At 38.2% G+C, this 19723-nt stretch overlaps 1 protein-coding gene across 1 annotated transcript in view; it reads left to right on the top strand.

Annotated features, from left to right (window-relative positions):
• Positions 1-19723, top strand: part of LOC137273190 (protein crumbs-like) — a 107996-nt gene that overhangs the window by 33571 nt on the left and 54702 nt on the right. The window contains exon 3 of the mRNA XM_067805687.1: positions 10632-10757. Coding sequence (XP_067661788.1) covers positions 10632-10757 — 126 coding nt within the window. The remainder of the gene's footprint in view (positions 1-10631; positions 10758-19723) is intronic.

Below are 19723 nucleotides of genomic sequence, written 5' to 3'. Positions count from 1 at the left end.
ATTTCTGTTCCTAAATTGTCATGAAAGCTTCCAACTGCCTTTGTGTTGCTGTGCACATCCAAGTGTCTTCTGTCATGCTGAGAGCCTTCCTTTGATGCTTGGAATCAATAGACATCTGAATAATGTATCCTATAGGTCAGGCTATTGGTTACTTTATGGAATATACATGTAAATTTCTTAACTTTTTTGTCTTTGTTATCAAACATCTTTTGCTAATACTAGTATTTCATTGTTGGGATTAGGTACAGGATTTTCTTCAAGGAAATAATGTAACTCCAGACAGGATTTAAATTGGCCTTGTCATCACTTGTTTCCAGTGAATCATGCCCAAGACACAAATCCACCCATCTGTCAAACAGCTACCCATCATTCCAGAATTCATCCATTGTCCATACACTGGAATGTCAACACCCAACTAAATCTGTTTTGTTGGTAATTGAGCCACAAATGTTGATGTAAAATGATCATATCACTGTGTAATGTTTTAGGAAAATATTAATAAATAATTAATATGTTATATTTCATATGTTAAGATCAGGTAATATGGCAGTGATATGATATGATTATTCATTTTCCTAAACTAGTTCGATTGAAACTAGTTGTAAAGATATTAACAGCGTTGCAAACTCCTGTGTGCCTGACTGTCTGGAACAGTTTGTTTGCAACCGGACAGTTGGTTTGAAGAAGTTACATGCCCGATCGTCTTGAACGAATCAGACTTTGAGTATAATGACTAAAGCCTTGAGGGAAACAGATTTGAAAGCATTAAGCAGTTTCCCTGAACTTATTTACCTTCTTACTAGTTTTCTTAATCCAGAAAATCCTCGACTGGCAACTTTCCAACCAGTCTGATAATAGCTTCATACAACTTTAAACAAATGCACTTATAATCTCCTACATGATGTCATTGATTTTGATAAGTCACATTATCAGGCAATAAAAACGCAACTGTTATGAGAAGGAGTAGAGATTTATAGTTTGGTCCATTGTTACAGAAATTCCATCATTAATTAATCAGTGGGTGGACATGCCAAACCTGAAGCATTGTGTTACAGATATTGACCAGTTTTTCTGTAATGAAGTGTCACTGGTAATGATCTTCATTAGGCTGTTTGTCAACCTAATTGGCTAATAACCCACATTCCACCTGGATGAATTCATTCCTCATTAATTAATGGGTTGATTTATTGTATGTTGGTGCAGCTTGGAATGTACTGCCTACCTGCTGGGTGTAATTGATAGGCTGAGCTGATGGAGATCATGTGTTAGACTGATGGTCATCTGCTCTTAGGCTATGTTAGTTGTAGTTAGTCAGGTGAGGTCAGTCTTCCCCTTGATGGTCCCTGATGTAGTATTGATTGAATAATGTGATGATCGACTCCTTCAGTGGTTTACAGGACAAATCGTCAACTGACCAGGAAGTTATGTGTACTTTGTTATGTTTACTGTGAATTATCTGATTATCGTTGTCATGCTTCTTGCCCACAAACATTCTGAAGCCAATTTCTGGTGTCAACTACTGTGATATTTCAGGAATATTGCTAAAAGCCATGTTAAAGTAAACTCACTTGCTCACTCATGATGTACATTCTGTCACTCAGTCAGCATATACATTCTGATAGGGGCCTGGCAGTTAATAATCTTGAGCGGTCATCAGCGTTTAGTAAACTGATGTCTAAAATGAAATGTTTCTCAATGCATGACACTTATCCAGTTGCCATAAGTGGTTTGTTAGAACCATTTTATCCAATTACTCTTTTTGATGAAACTTTGTTTCTCTATGTATCGTGTTTCATAAAATTGTTGTTTGAACCATTCTATTCAATTCACCTTATCGATGAAACATTTTTGTTGCTGTACAACATTTTAAAAATTTTTTCAATGGTACTTATGTTAAATGACATTAAATGACATGTATGATTTGCTGTACAACAGAAAAAGTAGAATTGTAAAAAGCAACAGCTATTTCTCTTTAGTGAGTGAGTGAATCTTTGAAGGGCAGTGAGAAGTGGAAAGCATAAGAAATGTACCCAAGAGGAAAGTTGCATATAAATAAGTTGGCTCTAAGCTTATCTGTACATCAAAACAGGTTTTTGAAGTTCCCATTCAGCTTCTAATTGAAGAGTTGACATCAATAAATCTGACTTTTCTGAGTAAGCGAAGTTTCATGTCGTTTTATATCATTGCAGGGAAGACTAATGATGGGCTTCACACATTGTATTAGGTAGGATATCAAACCCGGGGTTTCGTCACGAGGAACACATGCTTAAAGCACTAAGCTATCTCACTGCCAGTTTCTCTCTGAGAACATTTCTGTATTTATCTCTGTGAAACATGAGCTCAGGGAGTCTCTTCATTTTCACAAGGGCATCAACCTAACAGCTGTTAAAGATAGGCCTGCATGGTCAGTTTTTATTATGTTATTATGCTAGGTTGCATGGCTGTTTGTTAAGGTCTGATTATTTTTCAGCTCCTCTTACAACCAGTTATGGTTTTGTCTTTTCTATAATTAATTTTTTGACAAGACATCAATGATTTCTTAGATAAACCCTGAGACGAAATATCTAGCCTTCTCTGGATGAAACAAGTTAGTGATGTCTTGAGAATACAGACCCCACGGTAGTGATTCCATTGAGATCAGTAGTTTAGTGACTCTCAACCATGTTTTGTAAACGTCAATTAAATAACATGACTTTTACTCAGTTTGGGTCTGTGTCTGAGGCAGCTGTTATTCTTTTTTATGGTCAGTAAATGAGAGGAAACTTGTTGAACAGGATGTAGTTAAAATAAGATTGACAGCTTGTTAATAAATTGAAACTTCAGATTTTTAAGACTGTGTGTTCTCAAAGAAACATAATGATTTTTCCGTGATGCTTTTTACAACACAAACATGGTAACACATTGGGCCACAGAAATATTCTGGAAGAACATGATGCACTACAGAAATATTTCGAAGTGTACAGTATTAACTCAGCTCAGTTCAGATAACTTTATTACTGCAGATACAGTGCATCAAAGACACCATAAATACACATATACACAGGTTGATGACAATGAAATGACTGCCAGTGTTTGTGTCGTTGGCACAGTTCCACCCATCACTTTTGATTGGAGGTAGTAATTGCTTTGGAGTAACACAGGCTCTTGAGGATGTTTCCTTTACCTGCATCATGCATGGCAAGCTTAACTCGAAAGAGAATATCAGCTGCTTTTTGACAGGACTTTTTTACAGAGTACAGTGTTTGATATGGTTTACAAATCTCTCATATGTTTCAATTCATGTATAATTCAGAAGTTTGACTATCTACCAGCCATCCATCCTTCCATCTGTTTTGTTGTTTCCCCTCCCAGTATACTTCACATGCATTATACTCTCATCTGCCAAGGTTTTTGAATGACATTTAGGAAAGTAAAACAGTTCATGTTTATGCTGCATCTTGTTGATCAGATGTGGTCATTGAGCCTCAACGTCCAAGTCAAAGAATCTTCATTTTAGTTAAATTCTCAGCTCCCTGAGATGTGTACAGTTGAAACTGACAGTTAGAAGACTTAGAATATTGTACATTAACAAAACCACCTCATCCAAGAGGAGGCTTTAAGTTTTGTGAGGGAGGATGTCAGCTGTTGAAGTACGTACACTGTTTCATCTACAATGAAAATTGAGCAATAACAGTTCACATGACCTTTTCGTCAGGACATACAGCTTCCAAACTAATATTTTGGAAACACCAGAGGCAAAATTATTTTTTGTATTTTGTTTTCAGTATTTTCTTCAACAAAACTGACACATGAAACCAAAGGTCCCATTGCCAGTATCCAATAGTCTGCAACATGAACATAGATGATGATATTGATGACTGCATTTCCGAGGAGGAAACATTTATTCCAAGTGATACATGGTTTCAGGATAGAATTACCTTGTATCCCTTGAATTATCATCCAAGGAGGACTTGGAGGATGATTGTTGTCATGCACCTGCCTTAGATGATGTACAAGTTGCTAGCACCCTTTGTAAATACACCTTGTGGAGTAAATGAACATTAAGATGCTGCTGATGGTATTGTCAAGGGGTGGACCTTCACCATGTGACCATTAAGTATACTGATCACGACTTCTCCTTGACATTTATATTAGGGGGTCAGGTTGACTCTATTTTTTGGGGGTGTCAAAATAAATAATTTGGCGGGATTTTCCACTAATAATTTCTTTTTTTCAGGCATATGCCGCGAAGTCTGTGAATTAAAAAGAATTATTTCCCTTCAACATTTTTTTTATGATAGTAATCAAAGCAAGCAGTGTAACCAAGTTAACTATGTTTTAAATAAAGGTTACACAAAAGCTAAGATTTCGCTTGCTCATTTATACAATCCAGTGTCAAGTGGTTACTGATCAAGAAAACTTTTCAAACAATTAACAATGTGAGTGATACAGAAGCTGAATGGGAACTTCATAAACCTGTTTTGATGTACAGATAAACTTAGAGCCAACTTATTTATATGCCGCTTTCCTCTTGGGTATATTTGAAAATACAGAGTTGTATTCAGGAATCTGGAATTGAGGGGGGACATCACCTTTAACTGTTCCAAAACAGGGGGATCTGACACTAAGAAGAGGGGGATCATATATTGATTAAAGATAGATATTTACTGTAATGCTGATGCCATCACAACAGTATTCACAGGAGTTTTCTCACCTGGTTGTCTAAACTTTGTCAGCAAAGATATTAAATTGGCAAATAAACATCACAAGACTGCTTACCATTTCAGTTGTTTTTGCTTTGCATTTCTCTTAATGAAGGGATTAAGATTACCGTTTTTATTTTACTCATATTCAGAGCTGGAAAAAGCTGTCCGATGAGATGTGCACACGTCCCTGCAGTTTACCAGTGATATCTAGGATGAATTCTGATGCAGTGTTCCAGAAAAATGTTTAATTTAGTTACATTTATTACCTACTTCAACTCTGAACTGTGTTTGTTTTTTTATTAGTGCTTTCTTTTGCATCAGAAGCGACATAGTGTTTGTTTTTTATGTGTATTTCCACTTTACACTGCACCACATTCGCACGTTTTTCACATCAGTGGGAACTCTGTAGGGACTTGTTAACACGTCGTTTGAAATAAGCATCAACAACACGCTGTTGAGCAGGTTTTATCGTCTAAGATAACATATATAATACTTCAGTCCAAATTTATCATATCCTAAGTGATAAATACTGTACAAGTGTGTGTGAGAGTAATGAGAATTAAATATCTGAGATGTTTAAAATATTTTACCATCACCTTAAAGGTCTAGAGGGCTCCAATGTACTAATTTCAAGGGTGATGTAGGGAAATATGAGGTTTGTGAAAAGCAATACCTGTGTATGTTAAGGTGTACTGGAAATTCCTATAATTACAGGAAGTTTGTTTCTTGAGTGTTCGGTTCAGTAGATATTATTCTGCATCCCTTGACTCCTCCAGTGTATACATAGTTTCGCCTCCATCCTGTACATTTGTCTTACTGGACCATCTTGTCTCTGCTGACCCCTGCTACATTATGTGTGAACCTTTCCTTTACTCTATTGTGTGATTGGCATGCTACAAGTGAGTGAGGGAAGGATAAGGCATACAGATTCAGCATAGATCCTGACACCATTGTCAAGGTGAAAGTGACAACATGATGGCTTCTTAAGAATTTACACTGAAATGTTTCTCTATACAGTAAACTAAAAGTTGTTGCTCCAAGTCTTAGGTTTCATCAGTGTGGTAGCCAAGAGGTTAAAGCATTTGCTTGTCATGCTGAAGACCTGGGTTTGATTTCCCACACAGGTAAACAATGTGTGAAGCACATATCTGGTGTCTGCCCTGATACTACTTAGCGTAGCTAGAAGTAGCATGGAACTAACCTTGCTCACTCATGCACATACACATTGCAACAGTGATCTTGAACATGAGAAATATCTGATTTCACCTTGCCTTATTGATAAAAATACTCGACACATTCACTACAACCTGTGTTGACTTGTGGCATAATAACACATGACGTCTCTGTCAAATTAGCATTAGTCCACACTAACATCACATGGCAGTGTTGGAAGGGGAAGTATGTGAAAATTGACATTTATGTTCTAAGTCATGGTATCAGAAATTCTGCAGAGGTGTTGTATATATATATATATGTATGTATATATATACAGTTGAGGTGGTGTTAGGATAGCTCAAAGTAAGAAGACAAATATATATATATATATATAGTCTGGTTCATAATTATTGAGAATTTTTCTTCTTACTTTGAGCTATCCTAACACCTCAACTGATTCACTGATACTTAAAACTAAGTAATGGTATAAGGGAGGTAACTCATCTTGGCCTACTGAGTATAGTACAATTAGAGTTACCTCCCCTGAATTTGTAGCAGACGTCATTTTCCTCAGCACTGTCAACAATGTCTGCTGTAGATAAAAGAAGGTTAATTTTTGAGTTGTGTAAGCAAGGAATTGATGATGTAAATATATTGGCAGAGAGAACAGGAACTCCTCTTTCTACTGTGTATAGGATTAGGAAGAATTTTAAAGAGGGAAAGGATTTGGGGCACCAGAAAGGAGCAGAGAGACCCAGAAAATTGGACTTCTCAGATCGCGTCTGGCTGGGAATTTTAGCGTCTAAAAAGCAAAGGGCAAGCATCTCCAACATCAGGTATGAAATGATAGAAAGGGGATCAACAGTTGTATCAAAATCTACAGTTAGAAGAAATTTGATTGATCTTGGATGGGAGAAAAAGACTGGAATTCCTTCTCCTCTCATGAAACAAGAACATAAAGACAGGCGTGTTGAGTGGTGTTTGGCACATGAAAACTTTGACTGGGAAAATGTGATTTTTACGGATGAAAGCTCAATATGGGTATATCCCAGTAATGTGAAAATATGGACAAAGTCTGCGTCAGCACCGTTGTATCGACGACCTAAATACAGCCCAAAGTTTCATGTATGGGGAGGGATATCCTTATTAGGAACGACCCCGGTGTGTGTGTTTGAGGGAAATCTGACAAGTCAACGCTACACTAACATATTAGATAATTTTCTCCTTCCAAGTGCACATGTGTTTTATGGAAATGACTGGATTTTGCAGCAAGATAATGATCCTAAACACACCGCAAAACATGCCAAGCAGTGGTTTCAGGAGAAAAATGTGACTGCATTACCATTTCCTGCATATAGTCCTGACTTAAATCCCATTGAGAACATTTGGGGGATGATGAAGGAATGTGTGAATTAAAAGGGGTTTACAAAAATTGAAGACATGAAGAGAGAAGTGGTCCGATACTGGGACAGCATAACTCACGAGATACTAACCTCTCTGATAGTAAGTATGCCTACCAATCTTAGACTGTGCCGTGAAGCTCAAGGAGACTTGATAAAATATTAAATTGTTACCTACACGACATGAAAAGGTCAGTTCACTTTCACAATACATTCAATTTTATCTGATTTGTTCTCGTTTAATAATATGAAATGCTTTAGCTATTCTCAATAATTTTGAACCATACTGTGTATATATATAAACCACAGATAACGTGCAAAATGATTTGGGCACAAACAAAACAATAATTTGAACCAAATTAAGGGAGCAGTGGTGGTAATATCTGTAATATTGTTACATACAACACTTATAGGCCATCTTTGACGACGGCCTCTTGATCTCATTCACTATTTTCACCTGTATCACTGTTTGAAATCACTTAACAATCACATATTTGTGATAAGTTTCAAGATTTTGGGTCTGTTTGGAAAGTCCTGTTTTTATCATAGACAATATGGCCAATGAAGAATATGTGTATTTAATTCATGTAATAGAATAGTAATAATTCATATTGTCAATGAGTGATGTTTAGGCCAATTAGACACTAACAGTATAAAAATGCAGGGATTATAATATATGGACAAGTAGTGATAACATATACAAGCCATTGCCATTGCATATTTTTGCATGTTAATAGCTAAATGCTGAAAAAGAGAAGAATTGAAAACAATATATGATTTAAAAAATTCAAATGGCTCCAGTAGTTTGTGGACAATGAAAAATTTGAAAAGTGAGGAACAAGAATATGTGACACATTTTTTGTTTGTATATCTTCTTTATCATGATGTTTCAGAACTAATTCTTGCCCCTGGTGTAAAAGATGTTTTTATCCATAAAACTTGCATTCATGCAACTTCAAAATGCCTTTCAAGAATTTTAGCGAGTAACAAGGTGTGGTATAGACAAGAGATACATATGTTGTTTCTGTGAAATCATCATTCATGTTGATTCATAACTTTGCTTTCGTGGATGAAGTCTGCATCACAGCGGTTGAAGGAGACCCTAGTTTTTTTGTTTTGTAATCTGTCATCAAACAATAGCTGGCTCCGACCTTGTGCACCCTAGCCGCAGTGTGGCACATTCTTCCTGGATTGACGGCCCTGAAATAGTCCATGAACCAACAGCGTGACAGCAACTAGCAACTTGGTTGTGTGCCATGCTGCTAACAGAAGCCTGTAGACTTTGTTGACTTGGGTGATTGGTTGTGTAGAAGTATGGTTATAGTGAGATAAAGCCCAAAGTAAATATAACTCCGCGAGTTTTATTTGTATGCCAAAGATGTGTTTTAGTCGTTTTGTGGTAATTTGCAATAGCTGAATCAGAGCCAAACATTCCCCCTATCCCCCACTCTCTTTCTTTCACTCTCTCTCCTTCTTTTTCTTTCTTTATTTCTTTTTCTCTCCCTCTGTCTCGCCCCTCTTTCTTTTTTTCCCCTCAGTCTTTCTCTTTCTCATTCTCCCTTTTTCCCATCTGCATCCCCCCTCCACCACCACCACACACACAGACACACATAAGTTAGGAGGTTGTTGCAATAATGAGTGGTGTCCCTTGGAATTGACAGGATCTGATAGTGGGGTGTGCATGATAGTTTTGGTAGTTTCAAATCCCTGTGACTTTTGAGACTACTGTGCCCATAGGTGCCATGTCTGACATCAGGCAGGGATGGGAATTGTGCCCCAGAGCATGTATGAAGATTTGAAGGTGTGCAGTTTGAAAGTGTGACAACACGCAAAAATAATTTGGTGAATGATAAAATTGAGGAATGTCTTAATGCAGAGGTATGTATTTAAGCTTTCATGAAGTGACCTCCAGAATGGTAATACTAAGACTCTGACTAGTCATGTTTTCACAATTATTCTATGAATTTGAACTGAATGAAAATGACAGAAAATGAAAGCTACACAAATAGTGAAAGTTCTTGTCTTCATCAAGTAGAGAGAGCTACACACCAAACACCCAGTCAGTAAGGTTTATGTCAGTCCTCTGTACATTTTAAATAACTCAGTATTGTATCTCTCGCACCTGATATTGTCATTTGTGATGTGTTTAGCATGTTAACGCATGCATATCTCTTCATTGACATTGTCCAAGTTTTGTAACGTCAACATTACCACATAGTATTTTGTTAAATAGCAGGATCCTTTGTGTGTGGCCTGTAACTGTGTCATCGGCGCTCAGTGTCATTTCATACTCGGGAAATACTTGTGTTAATCCCTGCTCATCTATGTTTTTATTCTCTGACATGTATCTTTGATAATTGTTGTGATACTGTAAACATTTAATGAGGGTTGGTGCTGAGGATCTGTGACCATCTTGAGATGGTATCTGGTTGACAGAGTGAGGCTAGGTTAGGGATGAGAATTAGCTCCACCTGCCAGACGTTCCTGTTCCGGTTGAGGAATTTTGTGAAAAATTCAAGTGCAGTTCCGTCTGCGTGTATTTTAGAGGGACATGATTTGTAAATGTATCACCCTTATGAATGAAATATTTTCACCCCAGTTAGTTAAACTTTACAAATGTTTCACATTAACTAAAGAATGTTGTTTTTCCTGGATAATTTTAGAACAGCCCGTTACAGCTGAAGGCTTTTGGCTTGGAGTCAGTGCTGAGTCAATATGTGATGTTACTGTGAAATATGTCATCAAGCCAGTCACAGAGATGAAATTCTCTCTGTTCTTTACTGTCTGGTTAGGGACTGGTTGAATACACACCACAATTTGTCCAGATGTTATTTTTGCAAACAAATACTTATCATTTTAACATTTTTAGATCTGAGAAACGAACTGGGAAGTTATGGCATGGCATCCAAGATCTTGGTTTCTTAATTTGACAATTGATGCCGTCAGGTTAAGCGATGGGGTAGCCTAGTGATAGCTTAGTGCTTGAAGTGTTCGCTTGTCAAGCTGAAGACCTGGGTTTGATTCCCTACATGGGTACAATGTGTGAAGCCCATTTCTGGTGTCCCCTGCTGTGGTACTTCTGGAATATTGCCAAAGGCAACCATACTCACTACTCACACATAAGGCTAACACTGTGTGCCATTGCCACTCACTCACTCACTCACCCACCCACCCACTCACCCACTCACTCACCCACTCACTCACTCACTCACTCACTCAACTGCATTGTTTCGTGTCTTTATATAGATAAATACACGACATACAATGGGAACAAAATCAATTATCTGCAACATCTGCAATTATCTGGAGTCCTGATTTTCCCTCTCAGTTTGTGTCCACTACCCTTTCTGCCTGTTACTGACTCTAATGATGCTGTTGTTGACTGTTACAGGGGACAGCGATATTGACAACTGCTGGAATAACCCCTGCCACCATGGCCGATGTGAAGATGGGTATAAAAACTTCACATGTATCTGTCCGCATAACTACAATGGAACCTACTGTGAGAACGATCTATGTAAGTTAATACAATTTTCCAACGAGTCAAAAAGCACATCTTCTGTTGCTTGAGTGAAAGTGAATGTATGGTGGAAGCTTGTGTTCGTTAACTTCATATAAGTCACATATTTATGTATTCTCTTTGTGTATTTCACTGTTCTTTATGATGCAGCAAATATTTGGAATCTTCTCTCACACATGAGGTCTCATTACATAATTATACGAAATAAGTGTCCTTCCTGTGGTATCTGATTGAGTGAAAGCGAGGTCAGGTACTATAAGAAGGTCACGAAACCTAGTTCCATCACAAAGTGATGTAATTGAAAGGTCATCTGTTTTCCTATCAAATTGTTAGAATCCCAGGTCAATTCATTATGACACAAGTCAACGTAATACAACACCCATGTGATGTATGAGATTTGTACGCAACTACCTACACGTTGATCGTGTGTGTAATAAATGTATGTACCGCTGGCTCATGACACAATACTATCACAGGTTGGGGTGTGATACATGTTGTAATATACGATTCATGTTCTTTCTTGTGTCCACTGAGTATTTCTGTAAGTTCTGCAACAAAACAGTTGGTGGTTTTGGTATTTGCTACTTTGTAATACAGTTCAAACAATACTTCAATTTCAGTGAAATGTGAGCTTAGTAGGAGGAACATAATAAACATTTTGAAGTTAAAGAAAAACCTTCATTTGAATGGTTATGGGTGCAGTACTCACCAGCCATGACATATGAACTAGATTATAGCCATGTGAACAGATCAGTTGTTTTTAGTGTTTATATGTGGATAAATAAATGATAATGACAGTAGAATTGTGTTATCTAATATGAGATTCCTGCCAAACCGTGATGGAGTGTGACATGTAGTACAGTCATATCAATAGTATCCCTGACACTAGATATCACATCGGTTCAATCTGTCTGCTGACAGTCTGATAAGGACAAGCTTGACAACTCAGCGTTCAAATCACACAATCTGCACACTGAACAAGAAGCATAGCTGACTAATGATGTGAAATCCAAATTGGATTGAAAGGAGTTGCATCCCTTTGCTGTGACAGAATCCATTGATCAGGCACCAACATTTAGCTTACTCATGGACATCTACATTTCTTTCATATTTCAGTACATTTTTGTTACCAACCCATAAACCTGTAGTTCTTGATTTGTACATTGCCCTGTTTCTCACTAACTAACTTTACTTCACAAGGAACAAAATATTCAGGAAAAGAACAACAGTGATCGATATTATCAATTTGAATTGCAAAAGATCCATGTGATGTGAGCCTACTTCAGTTACATTCTTCCTTCCTTCACTACCACTTCCTTTCTGCTTCTTGGTCAGTGCTGTATTCCTAGCTCCAACTAAGGATATCTACACTAACATCACACCACAAGTGCATTGTGGTGTGATGTTAGTTAAGATCTCAGCCAGTCTAATCAGTATGTAGAGCTGTCAATACTGGCTTTGTTCCCATGACAGAAGTCCACTTTCAGTATTTCTGCTTCTTTGTGTGGAGCACGGAGACCAGCACTCAAAGGGTGTACATGTTTTTAAGATGTCCAAATCTAGCTACGGTATTATGTGGTATAGAGGTGTGGGCTTGGGTAAAATACAGGGAGGCATGGATTAGGTGAAATATAGAAGGTGAGGGTCGGGTGAAATACATGATGATGTGGGTCGGGTGAAATGCGGGAAATGAGTGGGTCGGGTGAAATACAGGAAGGTGTGGGCTCAGGTGAAATACAAGTAGGTGTGGGCTCAGATGAAATACATGATGGTGTGGGCTCGGGTAAACTGCAGGAAGGTGAGGTTCGGGTGAAATACACGATGTTGTGGGTCGGGTGAAATGCAGGAAGGGGTGGGTCAGGTGAAATACAGGAAGGTGTGGGCTCGGGTGAAATACATGATGGTGTGGGTCGGGTGAAATGCAGGAAGGGGTGGGTCAGGTGAAATACAAGTAGGTGTGGGCTCAGATGAAATACATGATGGTGTGGGCTCGGGTAAACTGCAGGAAGGTGAGGGTCGGGTGAAATACATGATGGTGTGGGTCGGGTGAAATGCAGGAAGGGGTGGGTCAGGTGAAATACAGGAAGGTGTGGGCTCAGGTGAAATACATGATGGTGTGGGTCGGGTGAAATGCAGGAAGGGGTGGGTCGGGTGAAATACAGGAAGGTGTGGGCTCTGGTGAAATACATGATGGTGTGGGCTCAGGTAAACTGCAGGAAGGTGAGGGTCGGGTGAAATACATGATGATGTGGGTCAGGTGAAATGCAGGAAGGGGTGGGTCAGGTAAAATACAGGAAGGTAAGGGTCGGATGAAAAACAGGGAGGTATGGGCTAGGTGAAATGCAGGAAGGAATAGGTTTTGGTGAAATACAAGAAAGAGTATTAGGCTCAGGTGAAATGCAAGAAGGAGTTGTAGTCTCAGGTGAAATACAGGAAGGTGTAGTAGGCTCGGGTGAAATGCAGGAATTTGCGGGTTCAGGTGAAATACAGGAAGGTGTAGTAGGCTCGGGTGAAATACAGGAAGGTGTAGTAGGCTCGGGTGAAATGCAGGAAGTAGTAGGCTGCAGTGAAATACAGGAAGGCATAGTATGCTCCGGTGAAATGTAGGAGTAGTAGGCTCCAGTGAAATATTGTGAGGTTCCACAACATCCAACTTCAGTGAATGTACATCTGCCACGATATGCAAAAGAAGTTGCTATATATGAGAGACTTATCATCAATCCCCTGAATGCTGTCATTTAATTGGCTGGTTCCACATCACCAGAACAATAATTAATGGTTGATTCACAAGATGACCTACATTTTCACTACACTGGTTATACAACATTTAGGGTGTACACAGGATATTACTATATCTAAATGGATGAAAACATGATAATGAAGAGAACATGACCTGGCTTTATAGGACTGGAGCCGTTGATTACCTGACTGTAATTAATTGTTTACCTCACCGGACAAATGACTCACACAGGTAGCAATCAGGGTGACAGGTAACTATGGGATCATGGCTGCTCTCTTACAGGTGGTTACACAACTGATGAATGTACACTTTACACAACAGTGCCCTAGGTAATTGTATAATTACACTATGCTTCACAGACTGTACGCCTTCTCTGTATTAGATGAGTGTCACGATTGCCTTAATGAATGACTTAAAGAAATTATAAATTTATGATCCACCTTAATATACTTATGAAAGTATGAAAAATGTTTTGCATAAAATTGAAATAGTAAAGCCAACAAAATGGGAACTATTGACCCCAAATACATTACTCAATAGATGTAAAGATGTAACATGACAAGTGAACTAAGTATAGTGACGACCTTGGTTCCACCAATCAGTGTATTGTTAATGGAATGCTGTTTGATAAACATTATTTCTATTTTGAAGGGTTGTGTCCCGTGGTCATCTAAGGCAGTGCATTTCAGCACAAGTATTTTGTTAACAAACCCTGGAAAACAGTATGGGTAAACCTGCTTTTGAAGCCATAATTATAGGTTTGTGTCAGGCCCAAGGGACACAATACACTACAATTAATTGCATTGATACAGATGATGGGGCAACCCATTTCCCCACCTTTGCCATGAACAAATGTTGGGGTTTATCTAAATTCCATGCATTATAGTCACAGGTTGTAAATTTGTAGAAAAAGCGATTAAACATTCTGTTTTTAAGTAATCAGCAAAATACAGCTTAGCCATTCAGATAACCTGGAGCTTGACATTCTATTTGTATTTGCAAATTGGGAATATTTTACATTTTCTGTAAATGTGGCGCCAAATGGTTGCCTTTGTTGATCGATACCTGATAGAAATGGGAGACAGGGAAGAGTAGGGCACCTGCAGACACTAAACAGGCACACGAGGTACGCTGTACAGTCAGACACAGCATCCATCTCTACAGGCTATTGCAGGTCTGTTTGTTTGTTGTTTAACACCACTTTCAGCAACGTTCAAGTTGTGTGACGACAGACTGTAAATACAGATTTAACGTAGGAATGCACACACTTGAAGTGACATTTAGTTATCTGTGACAGAACCAAGTATGTTTAGTGGTATTCTACTTTTTATAGGGAACCATCCATGTCTGTCCATCTGTATGAAACGGGGAATGTACTCTATCCACTTAGAAGGACCCTCCTTCTGATAGAGTCTCAAATAGAAGAGAATTGTGACACATGAAGGTTCATTCCACTGATGAAGGAGGAAGGAAAAGCCCAGAAACATTGCATATAGTTCATGTTCTAGCTACGTCCAGATGACAACAGAGATGATGAAACTTTATGGATGATCGACTTCTTTATTTTGATCGTCAATAAAGTTTTGCCTTCTATCTATATAGCACCAACTTCTAGAATGACACTCAAACAAAATAAACAACAGTGTCCAGTTTGTTAGCATATCTAGAAAAGATTAAAACTCTTGTTTTTGAAATCAGTGCTAAAACAATCAATGTTTAGGATTTTAGGAAGATGAGTGGTATGTCGACTGTCTGGCACCATGTGGTATTACATATAAACACAATGTCTGGAAGCATCCATCATGGTTGTTCCAAGCATCAGTCAGGGAGGTGTTTTGAGTGAAGCCTACTCAACCAGCCAGTAGCAAGGCCACCATTGTTCTCTTAAGTAGTCATCAATGACAGCTCTTTCATGATAATAAGTCTGCCAGGAGATTAATTGTTCAGACTTTTCATTCAGACGTGTTAGAGATGTTACACAAACAGTTTTTGTCACTGTAATAGGATTGGGATAATCCATGCTCCTGTCGCCTCTGTGGTATGTGGAGCCATTGATCAAATAAAAAACAGAGACACGTTTAATAGACTCTTTATGCCCAAATTGGTTTTGTTTACAAATTGCCTTCAGCAGTAACTGTTGACGAATCAGATACTTAGTGTCATGTGTGTTGAAAACAGGCTTTTTGACGAAATTGTATTTGAAAGTGGTGTCTCTACAAACAGTAGCAGTATTTACTTGTTTGTTGATTGCTACCATAACTGGCAAGATGTATGGAAGCTGTCTGTCTTATAGAATCAGGTAAATGTTGATTCTTGACACAAGCATCAATTCACTCAACTGCTTGATATTCCCATGGTGATGACTCAACAAAACTTGTATATACACAATAATAATGAGAATATACTGTAGCATATCTTATATTTGGGATTGCACTTTCTCAGTAAAGTACAAATTCTAGTACTTTTTTTAATTGAGTCCCATGCGGAATTTGAACCCACACCCTCAGAGTTAGGCACCTAGTCGCCATATACTGGCTGAAAACGATCAGTGATGATCAGTCCCACACAGGAACAATATTTGAAAATCAGCGTTTCAGGTTTGCTTGCTTGCTTGCTCGCTCGCTCTTTTCTTACCTTAAAACCAGTGCACATTTTCTTAAAACCATACCACATTTCTTTAGCATTCTAATGTGCTTAACATTCAACATATAATTCAATGTCTGGCAAGCAGTGACTGTGAATGTTTGATAAATTGTGAAGTCCCAGGTATGTCTCCATTATGATGACAGAGTAGCCAGGCTGTTGGACATTTTGATTGACATGATAATCATGGCAGTCAGTGTGACATCTGGTGGTGACAGACTACAGCTTCTGGCGTAGGTGGGACGTGGCTAACACATCTGGTGCACTGACATCATCCTGCTTGTCACAGATAGCCTAGTGGTTAATACGTTGGCTTGGTGTGCTTCAGAGCTGGGTTTGATTCCACAGAGAAGGTGGAGACATAGTTCAACCATCCAACAGTATAGTACTTATCGTGGATAGTAAGCCAAGTGGGCTTGATAACCTTCCTTGTTTAAATCCAGTTTCAGTTCTAATGGCATAAGAGCGGACATGGTAAATAGAAGCAATAAACTCTTCCCGCATCTGTAAGATATCTGTGGTGAAAACAGAGTCGACTGAGCAATTCTGACTAATTATCAAGACAAAGTGTTTAATGCTGCATATAGCAATATTAAAATTGTTCGTTGGTGGTCTGTAAGCTATCAAATTTGGACCAGACAATTCAGTGATTAATATGTGACAGAGCATGTGCTTATGTTTTCAGATGTTCATGGAATTTATGTAAGCCACTAGGCTTGTTCGCCTCATAATCCAGGTTTCTGCTTTGATGAAATAAAAACATGTCTAAAGCAGATGTTCACAAAAAGTTTACAATTTACTTTCAATACTGTAATTTTGCTTACCAGAAACATACCGTTCTCATGCACCATTTCCTGATGATGGTTTACACATGCTGTAGACTTGATATGTGTTTTAGACATTGAAAACAGTGAGCAATTCTGAGGCCTCATATCCTTGACTTTTTTCATATTTAAATGCCTATTAAAGAGTAAATTGGATTTTAATTGTCAGTATCTGTTTTGAACACCTGACGTATTTAATTTGTTGTTGGAATAAATATTCTAAAGATAAATTTTGTGAAACTTCATGAATTTTCCATTGACATTTACTGGCAGAATTTCAGCTTTCAATTTTGAAAACAAATTGTTTGCTCTCTTCTGAGGTGTGTATGTGGATACAGACTGAAGCCATATCAGCTAGGCATATGGTTAGTGTTTGAAGCACCTGGAGACGCGTGTGTGTCTCACTTGTTTGTTCAGAGCATTCTCATGCAGGTGAAAATGATTACATGGAGGGTGATTCCCCTTCTGTCTCAGCTAGGTCAATGTGACCTTGCATTCACACATCATGGTGGTCACATGACACCTGACGTTGAATCGCTGTCACAACAGGCCCATGTCACATGACCTGTTGGTGACAGAGGTTGAAACATTGTCACAACAGAACCAGGTCACATGACCTTGTACAGGCAGAAGTTAAATCATTGTCTCAATAGAACCAGGTCACATGACCTATTGATGGCTGGAGTGTTTGATGTAAGGAATATGTTATGTTTAATGATGACATTTAATTTCCTGGCCCTCTGTGTTGAAGGCCAACGGTGCACAGCAAATTGTGATATTTAGACTCACAACTGAAATTGTGATTGCAAGAGGTGGAACTCTTGTTTAATTGTGGAAATGGCACAGTCTGAAGTTCTACTTTCGCTTGTCTTTTTTGTTTTCAAGGATTGAGATGCAACTTAAAGCATGGAAGAAATTACTGTTGTGTCATATCAAAAAGAAAACTCAGCAAGATGTTCTTCTTATTAAGTGCTCTTTGTCAATACAAATTTTCATTGGTGTCTGTTTCACTAATGGTTTGAAGTCTTGTAACAGTCTATCAGTATATGGGATGCAAGTGGGAAGTGTATTTATGCAATGGTAACTGTGTTTCAGTTTGTCAAGAAAAAGATCACTGACTGACTCTACTCACTCACCCACCCACCACTCACGTACTCACTCACGTACTCACTCACTCAACAGCTGAGATTGCCACTGTGAAGACTATGTTTACTACACTTAACCACAAGCAGACACTGTCCTACCTGTATTGATTACCTGGCCTTGATATACGTCAGGTATACTTCAGTATAACACCTGTCTGCTCCTGGTTCATGTTACCTGTAGGTCAATCAACACATGTATTTCCTCCACTGTGACTCATTCACTACCAAGTTTCTGAAATAGCTGGAGGTTGACTGTGAAATGACTGTGTCAGAGGTTTGGTATTGGGTGGGGTTTGTTGGTGTACAGTCAGGCTATAGGTGACAAGAAAGGGGATACTGGCAGTTTTCACCAAAGACAAGTATCAATTGTTCTTACTTTTTCTGAAACATGTTTGAGTGTACCGTAATATGTGAATGTGGCATACAATACTTGGGTTGTTTCCTATACATGGAGTTTGTCAACAAGAAAACTGCCTCTCATTACATATGTACATGTTTGACGTAATACTTAGTGGCATTAAGTATTTGGCAGCTATTTCTGTTACAGTAAGAGGTGGACATTAGTTCCATGTATAGAGACATTTGCAGTGAAAACATACTGATGAATTTCACTGTAAACAAACATGTAAATCAAATAAAATGACATTAAAATTGCAAATCCTAATAATTTCACCTTGTCAGTTGAACCTTTAATTCTCAGAATGTTAATTAACTTTGGATAAAAGTTGTTTAACAAACTACCAGAGTTTCAAATTGCTTTGTTTGTGGTTTGTATCACAAGGGGGTATGCACCTTGAATGAAACACCAAGAACAAGTAGGGTTGGTCTAAGTTAAGGCTCATCATGTTCCCCACATGTTTCACTGTTCCAAGTACTAAACTTAACCCCTTGCAACACAAACCAATAATGATATGAAACTATGATCATTTGTTAAACATCTTTTACCCTAAGTTAAATAAAATTTTGAGACTAAAATTTTCAGTTGAAAAGGTAAACTTATCAGGATTTGCAATATCAATTTCTTTTTATTTGGTTTACTTGTTGGTTTAAAGTGAAATTCATCTGTACGTTTTCCATGCCAACAGACTATAGTATGTGATTGTCTGCCACTGGTGTTATAGAGGGGACAGAAAGTCTCATATAGTACCAAGTAGTATGTCTTGCCAGATACTGACACACAGGCCATTATTCCCGACTACAGTGCTGTGGCCAGTCGGTAATGGCCTTCTATGTCCAATTAATCTCGTTGATGTGTGGGATGCAGTTTGAAATTGAAGGAAGCTCTTCTGTATGAAGTGTTTATATCTGTACATAGATATGCTTCTGCTCCATATGTCATGGTGTCACGGCTCAGTGAACTGTGAATCATTGACTGCAGTGTGGTGTGAATCTCTAGAGTTTGAGTTTTCATGACCTCCCCTCCAGATATATTGCTGCATACTACTAAAAAATGTCCGTCTATTTTTAATATGACTGTACTACAGTTAAACTGGCCATAACTGATTAATTTGTCACATACGAATCAAGCATTATTTAACTTTTAATTGAGTAGGCTACATGAAACTTTTGTTAATCTTTGTTATTGTTTTAGAAATATTTTATTTCTCCTTA

The sequence above is a fragment of the Haliotis asinina genome, chromosome 2, assembly GCF_037392515.1.
Source record: "Haliotis asinina isolate JCU_RB_2024 chromosome 2, JCU_Hal_asi_v2, whole genome shotgun sequence".
In the NCBI taxonomy this organism is placed as follows: Eukaryota; Metazoa; Mollusca; class Gastropoda; order Lepetellida; family Haliotidae; genus Haliotis; species Haliotis asinina.
Note: the sequence above shows the minus strand (reverse complement) of the source record. Positions and strands in the feature narration are given on the sequence as shown.